We start from the raw sequence: 8432 nt of genomic DNA on the forward strand, positions 1-8432 counted from the left end.
GGGAGCAAAGAGAGGAAGAGAGGGTGGAAGGGAGGGACAAGGGAGGAAGAATTCAGTCTTCAGTTTTTCCAGGTGGAAGAGGGATAGCACTCTATGGCAAGGAGGATGTGTCCTGTTCTTAGTACTCTCATTATAAGGGCAGGATAATTAAGTATAGTTGGAGGAAATCACCAATGATAGTGAAGGGAGTAGTACACTAATGTGCAAAATGTGATTGTAGGAGCTAGACATCTCTAATTTAGAGAAGATAATTCTTGGTCTAAGTGTGGCAAATAAATTACAATGCAAACGGATCAATGATTAAAAGCTTTGTCAAAGTGTATTCTATCATAGAAATGGGGAGTAGGATGTTGTTGACCAGGGGCTGGGGTCAAAGGGATGAGGAAAGGGGACATGTTGGTCAAAGGGTACAAAGTTTCAGTTAGACTGGAGGAATAAGTTTTAGTGATCCGTTGGACTGCATGATGATCATAGTAATAACATTGTATATTTCAAAATTGCTAAAAGAAGAGTTTTCAAATGTTCTTGCTGCAAAAAAATAAGTAGATGAGGTGATGGATATGTTAATTAGTTTGACGATTCCACAAGGTGTATATATATATCAAAACATTACATTCTACCCCATAAGTATATACAATTATTATTGTCAATTAAATTTTTTTTTAAAAAAAAGCTTTAAAGAAATTCTAAAAGTTAACACTGAATGTATATTAGTACACCCTTTATGGAAAACAGTATGGAGATTTCTCAAATAACTTAAAATGGAACTACCATTCAATCCAGCATTCACACTACTGTGTATCTACCCAAAGGAAAAGGAATCATTCTATCAAAAAGACACCTGCACTTATATGTTTAGAGTAGCACTATTCACAATAGTAAAGATATGGAATCAATCTAAGTGTCTATCAACGGATATTCAGATAAAGAAAATGTGGTGTATATACACAATCGAATATTATTTAGCTATAAAAAGAATGAAATCATATCTTTTGTAGCAACATAGATGAAACTGGAGGCCATTATCTTAAGTTAAACAACTCAGACACAGAGTCCAGTACCACATATTCTCACTTATAAGTGGGAGCTAAATAATGCACACACATGAGCATAGAGTGTGGAATGATAGACATTGGAGACTCCAAAGGTTAGGAATGTGGGAGTGGAGTAAAGTACGAGAAATTGCTTAAAGGGTACAAGTACATTATTCAGGTGATGGATACAACAAAAGCCCAGATTTTACCATTAAGCAATATATCCATGTAACAAAACTGCACTTATATCCCTTCAATTTGTACAAATTTTTAAAAAGAAAGAAAAGAGAGTGTCATCTATATTCAGACACTAGAATCGACTGCATTCACAACATATTTCATGAATGGAAAGATGGACAGGACTAGACTGGCTAAATATTCATCAGGAATATTATAGGAAAGATTTTCACATTATGTAGCAAGTTTGAAAGGCATCTAAAGTTGTTTTTGAGACGTTCTTAGCCGAGCGTCGTCGGGGTTTCCTGCTTCAACAGTGCTTGGACGGAACCTGGCGCTCGTCCCCCATCCTGGCCGGCCGCCCATAGCCAGCCCTCCGTCACCCCTTCACCGCGTCCTCGGACCGCCCCAAGGCCCCCGCGGCCGCTCCAGCGCCACGCAGCCACTGCCGCCACCGCCGCCGCCGCCTGTCCTTAGCCTCCGCCATGACGACCGCGTCCACCTCGCAGGTGCGCCAGAACTACCACCAGGACTCAGAGGCCGTCATCAACTGCCAGATCAACCTGGAGCTCTACGCTTCCTACGTTTACCTGTCCATGTCTTACTACTTTGTTTTTTTTGTTTGTTTGTTTTTGTTTTTGTTTTTTTAATTATACTTTAAGTTCTAGGGTACATGTGCATTACATGCAGATTTGTTACGTATGTATACTTGTGCCATGTTGGTGTGCTGCACCCATCAACTCGTCAGCACCCATCAACTCGTCATTTACATCAGGTATAACTCCCAATGCAATCCCTCCCCCATCCCCCCGCCCCGTGATAGGCCCCTGTGTGTGATGTTCCCCTTCCCGAGTCCAAGTGATCTCATCGTTCAGTTCCCACCTATGAGTGAGAACATGCGGTGCTTGCTTTTCTGTTCTTGCCATAGTTTGCTGAGAATGATGGTTTCCAGCTGCATCCATGTCCCTACAAAGGACACAAACTCATCCTTTTTTATGGCTGCATAGTATTCCATGGTGTATATGTGCCACATTTTCTTAATCCAGTCTGTCCCTGATGGACATTTGGGTTGATTCCAAGTCTTTGCTATTGTGAATAGTGCTGCAATAAACATACGTGTGCATGTGTCTTTATAGCAGCATAATTTATAATCCTTTGGGTATATACCCAGTAATGGGATGGCTGGGTCATATGGTACATCTAGTTCTAGATCCTTGAGGAATCGCCATACTGTTTTCCATAATGGTTGAACTAGTTTACAATCCCACCAACAGTGTAAAAGTGTTCCTATTTCTCCACATCCTCTCCAGCACCTGTTGTTTCCTGACTTTTTAATGATTGCCATTCTAACTGGTGTGAGATGGTATCTCATTGTGGTTTTGATTTGCATTTCTCTGATGGCCAGTGATGATGAGCATTTTTTCATGTGTTTGTTGGCTGTATGAATGTCCTCTTTTGAGAAATGTCTATTCATATCCTTTGCCCACTTTTTGATGGGGTTGTTTGTTTTTTTCTTGTAAATTTGTTTGAGTTCTTTGTAGGTTCTGGATATTAGCCCTTTGTCTGATGAGTAGATTGCAAAAATTTTCTCCCATTCTGTAGGTTGCCTGTTCACTCTGGTGGTAGTTTCTTTTGCTGTGCAGAGCTCTTTAGTTTAATCAGATCCCATTTGTCAATTTTGGCTTTTGTTGCCATTGCTTTTGGTGTTTTAGACACGAAGTCCTTGCCCATGTCTACCACGATGATGCGGCTTTGAAGAACTTTGCCAAATACTTTCATCACCAATCTCATGAGGAAAGGGAACATGCCGAGAAACTGATGAAGCTGCAGAACCAACGAGGTGGCCAAATCTTCCTTCAGGATATCAAGAAACCAGACTATGACAACTGGGAGAGCGGGCTGAATGCGATGGAGTGTGCTTTACATTTGGAAAAAAATGTGAATCAGTCACTACTGGAACGGCACAAACTGGCCACTGACAAAAATGACCCCCATTTGTGTGACTTCATTGAGACACATTACCTGAATGAGCAGGTGAAAGCCATCAAAGAATTGGGTGACCACGTGACCAACTTGCACAAGATGGGAGCACCCGAATCTGGCTTGGCAGATTATCTGTTTGACAAGCACACCCTGGGAGACAGTCATAATGAAAGCTAAGCCTCAGGCTAATTTCTCCATAGCCATGGGGTGACTTCCCTGGTCACCCAGGTGGTGCATGCATGTTGGGGTTTCCTTTACCTTTTCTATAAGTTGTACCAAAACATCCACTTAAGTTCTTTGATTTGTACCATTCCTTCAAATAAAGAAATTTGGTACCCCCAAAAAATAAATAAATAAATAAAAATAAAGTTGTTTTTATTTAAATTGGAACAGAATTAATCACGCTAATAAATGTTTCTGCTCTGATTTAAACCGTAGATTAGGACACCAATTCTGAGATAGCATTGATTGTTTATAATAGTTTATCTATCAACCTTTTTGCTTTGATAAAACAGAGGAATAAATAAACTCCTATAAAAATGATGGGTCACTAGAGAGTGGTTTTCAACAGAATGGGGAGTACATCAGAATCTCTTAAGATGTGAGTGGAGTCATGTACAGTGTATAGTTTAGGGGAAAAAAAATGATGGTTCTGCTGCACTCATTGAGCTGGACATGTCTCTGCATTTATTTATTGGCCTAAATCAAGGCTATCCTTTTTAAAAAATCTAATGATTATCCTTTTAAAATGAACTGAAACACTTGATTTTTGGATGGAGGGGATCTTCAACCTTCTGTATGGTTCCTTATTTTTTCACTTTGGATAAGATTTAACGAGTACTAATAGTGATAATGAATGGAAGTGCTTTCCTAAATCACTTTCTTTTTAGAAGTAAAACATTATTCAAAAGAAAGCTTAATGTTATTTAAATGATTCTTAAAAACTAACAATTATTTAAGAGAAATTAAGAAATTTAAGTTTTTTCATTTGCTTATTTAACGTTAGGTGGAAAGGGAGGAAAAGAAGGAAAAAAGGAAATAACTTACCAAAACTATTTTAAGAAAAGTTAGAAAATCTGAATAGCTGTATAAATGTTAAATCAAATAAAACAAAAATAATATATTTTACACACGCACACAAAAACAGGAAAATACCAGGCTCAGATTTTTTTTAAAAAATGAGTTCTACTGAACAGTTAAGGAACAATTAATTCTAATCTATACTATAAACTATACTAGAGTATAGAAAAGTAACATAATTCCCATCTTGTTTCAGAAACTCAGCATAACCTTGATAATAAATTTTGACAAAGACATTATAAGAGAGGAAAATTATGAGACTAACAAATAATTACAGATGAAAAAGGTGCTAAAGAAAGTATTAGTAAACCAAATATGGCGATGTACAAAAATCATACTAACTCATGACCTAATGAGTCATATTTTGGGAATGCAACATTGATTTAACACTAAAAATTAATCAGATTAAAAAAGAAAAGCCATATAATCACCTCAACCTATTTTTAAAAATTAGACAAAATTCAACACCTGTTAAATATTGTTAGTTAAACCCTGGCAAATTAGAAATACAAAAGAATTTCTTAACATGAAAGAGAATAACTACAAATAACAAAGCAATCCTACCATTACATTGCAAAGGGTGAAATTATTTCTTTCAAACTTAGGGAGAAGAGTTCTTGCTTTTCTCAATTTTATTAACATTGAATTAGAGGCATAGGCAGTACAGTGAGGCAAGGACAATAAATAAAAGAAGCCAGACATGGAAAAAAAAGAAATAGAAAGTCATTATGTAGAGATGACATGGTTTTGTACATAGAAATAAAAAATAATCAAAAGACATTATAAGAATTAATGAGAGGTTAGCAATATGGTGAGACATATAACTTAATACTATTTCTATATATCAGCAACCAAACGTTAGAAAATACAATCTGTAAACCAGACACCACTTGGAAAGAACATTAAAAAATCTTTCTCAGAATCTATCTAATAAAAGTTGCACAGTTTTAAAATATGATTGCAAAATTGACAACCTTCCCATCCTGAGGAGGGATCTATGCCTTCTTCCTTGAATCTGGGCTCTGCAACTGCTTGACCATCAGAATCTGGTGAAAGTGATACTATGCCAGTTTTCAAATGCAGGTCTCAAAGAAACTGGCACCTCCATTTCTCAGGATGCTGGCTCTTAGAACTCAGTACACCTTGCTGCAAGGAAATGCCTACCAACCTGTGTAGAGAGACCACAGGCAGAGACCTGTAACTGCATGAAGTATGATGTCTGGCTATCTTTCAACTGCTGGACATTCCTCCTTCCCCATCATCCTTACCCCATCCAGCATCAGCCACCATCTCACTTCAACCATGAGAAAGATCTGGAGCCACAACTGCCAGTTGAACCCCAACCACAGAAACCATAAGGGGCAATAAGATGATTTTTATTGTTTTTAAGTCAGTAAGTTTTGGGATGATTTGTTACACCAACAATAAATAATTAGAGATATCTCTATGGTGAAATTTTAAAATTTTGCTGACAACATAGATCCAATGCAACTGCACCAAAATCTCAACAATCTTTGTTGGTGGTGCTCCTTAAGAACAAAGTGGGGTCTTTTCATATATCAAGAATTATTTTGAAGTTATAATAGTTCAGTGTGGTATTGGAGTAGACATAACAAATTCACTAAAACAAGGAAGAGCTCAGAAGCAGAATCACACGAATATGAAAAATTTCAATATGCTCTAAATCACATTGCAGACTGGTTGAGAAAGAAGAGCATTTTCAATAAATGTTGTGAGGACATTTGTTATTCGTGATGGAAAAGAAAGTGGACCTATACTTCACACCATATACAACCAGCATTTCCAGGTGGAATAAAGACTTATCTATGAATGATAAAATTATAAACTTTTAAGATACATTATAGGAGACTTGCATTACAACAGTCTACTAAGAATTCTCCCAATGCATTAAGAACTTCTGTAAAACCTTAAGAAAAAGACAGACAACTCAAGAGAAAAATGAACAAAAGTTATGGGCAGGCACATCATAAAAGAGAAAGCCCAAATTGTCATTAAAATCTTAAGAAACCTAAAGAGAGCGAATTTTACTGTATGCAAATTATACCACAACAAACAAACCAAAATAAAAATGTGAAAAATATGACCCTTATGAGTAATCTTGGAAATACAATTTAAAATCACAATCAAAACATTTCTCACTACCAAATCAGCCAAGAAATAAAAATTCCAATAAAATAAAGTTTTGGCAAAGATATGAAGCAAATGGAACATCTATGTACTGCTGGTAGGAATACAAATTAGCACAATTTTGGAAAACAATTCAATGTTAATAAGCTATGGATGGCACAGCAATTCCTCTGCTGGTTTTACACCCTAAAGAAATTCCTACAAATGGGCACCAGAATTATGTAAGAGAATGTTGTAGCACTGTGTGAAATAGCAAGATTCTAGAAATAACTCCAATTTACCAATAGTAAACTAGCTAAATATATTGTGGAAACCAATAACGTAAAATATACATCAGTGGGAAAATCAAGGAACTAGATTCACAATAGTCTATAGGCAGTATGAGACCATTTATATATAATTTAAAATCATACAAAACAATGCTATGCTTTATTTAGTAATAGATATATTGTAAAGACACAAGATGTGTATGTTCATTGCAGCACTATTCCCAATAGCAAAGATATGAAATCAGTCTAAATGCCCATCAATGATAGACTGGATAAAGAAAATGTGGTACATATACACCACGGAATACTAAAGTGCTGTAAAAAAGAATGATATGATGTCTTTCGCAGGGAAATGGATGGAACTGAAGGACATTATCCTTAGCAAACTAATACAGGAACAGAAAACCATATACCTCATGTTCCACTTATAAGCAGATGCAAAATGAGAACACATGGACACATAGAAGGGAACAACACACACTGGGGCTTATGAGAGGGCGGGGAATGGGAGGAGGGAGAGGATCAGGTAAAATGACTAATGAGTACTACACTTAATACCTGGGTGATAAAATAATCTCTACAACAAACCCCCATGACACAAGTTTACCTATGTAACAAACTTACACATGTACCTCTGAACTTAAAAGTTAAAAGAAGAGAGAGAAAAATAAATTTTAAAGAGTCATTTAACCGGTTACAAGATGGTCGAATAGGAACAGCTCCAGTCTACAGCTCCCAGCATGAGCGAGACAGAAGACGGGTGATTTCTGCATTTCCAACTGAGGTACCGGGTTCATCTCACTGGGGCTTGTCGAACAGTGGGTACAGTCCATGGAGTGCGAGCCGAAGCAGGTCGCGGCACTGCCTCACCCGGGAAGTACAAGGGGTTAGGGAATTCCCTTTCCTAGCCAAGGGAAGCCATGACAGACGGTACCTGGAAAATTGGGACACTCCCACCCTAATACTGCACTTTTCCAACAGTCTTAGCAAACGGCATACCAGGAGATTATATCCTGCGCCTGGCTCAGACGGTCCCATGCCCATGGAGCATCGCTCACTGCTAGCACAGCAGTCTGAGATCAAACTGCAAGGCAGCAACAAGGCTGGGGGATGGGTGCCTGCCATTGCTGAGGCTTGAGTAGGTAAACAAAGCGCCTGGGAGGCTCAAACTGGGTGGAGCCCACCACAGTTCAAGGAGGCCTGCCTGCCTCTGTAGACTCCACCTCTGGGGACAGGGTATAGCTGCACAAAAGGCAGAAGAAACTTGTGCAGACTTAAACGTCCCTGTCTGACAACTTTGAAGAGAGTAGTGGTTCCCCCAGTACAGAGTTTGAGATCTGAGAATGGACAGACTGCCTTGTCAAGTGGGTCCCTGAACCCCAAGTAGCCTAACTGGGAGACACCTCCCATTAGGGGCTGACCGACACCTCATACAGCCAGGTGCTCCTCTGAGACAAAGCTTTCAGAGGAAGCATCAGGCAGCAACATTAGCTGTTCTGCAATATTTGCTGCTCTGCAACCTCTGCTGGTGATACCCAGGCAAACAAGGTCTGGAGTGGACCTCCAGCAAACTCCAATAGAACTTCAGCTGAGGGTCCTGACTGTTAGAAGGAAAACTAACAAACAGAAAGGATATCCACACCAAAATCCCATCTGTATGTCACCATCATCAAAAACCAAAAGTAGACAGAACCACAAAGACGGGGAGAAACCAGAGCAAAAAAGCTGAAAATTCTAAAAA

At 38.4% G+C, this 8432-nt stretch overlaps 1 protein-coding gene across 1 annotated transcript; it reads left to right on the forward strand.

Moving 5' to 3' along the window:
- The first annotated feature begins 1629 nt into the window (after positions 1 to 1629).
- Positions 1630 to 3532, forward strand: LOC112635101 (ferritin heavy chain-like). Its single transcript, XM_025403000.1, has 2 exons — positions 1630 to 1823; positions 2947 to 3532. The coding sequence occupies exons 1-2, from the start codon at positions 1697 to 1699 to the stop codon at positions 3369 to 3371; spliced, it is 552 nt and encodes a 183-aa protein (XP_025258785.1). The 5' UTR covers positions 1630 to 1696; the 3' UTR covers positions 3372 to 3532.
- Positions 3533 to 8432: the final 4900 nt, after the last annotated feature.

The sequence above is a fragment of the Theropithecus gelada genome, chromosome 11 (genome assembly GCF_003255815.1).
Source record: "Theropithecus gelada isolate Dixy chromosome 11, Tgel_1.0, whole genome shotgun sequence".
In the NCBI taxonomy this organism is placed as follows: domain Eukaryota; kingdom Metazoa; phylum Chordata; class Mammalia; order Primates; family Cercopithecidae; genus Theropithecus; species Theropithecus gelada.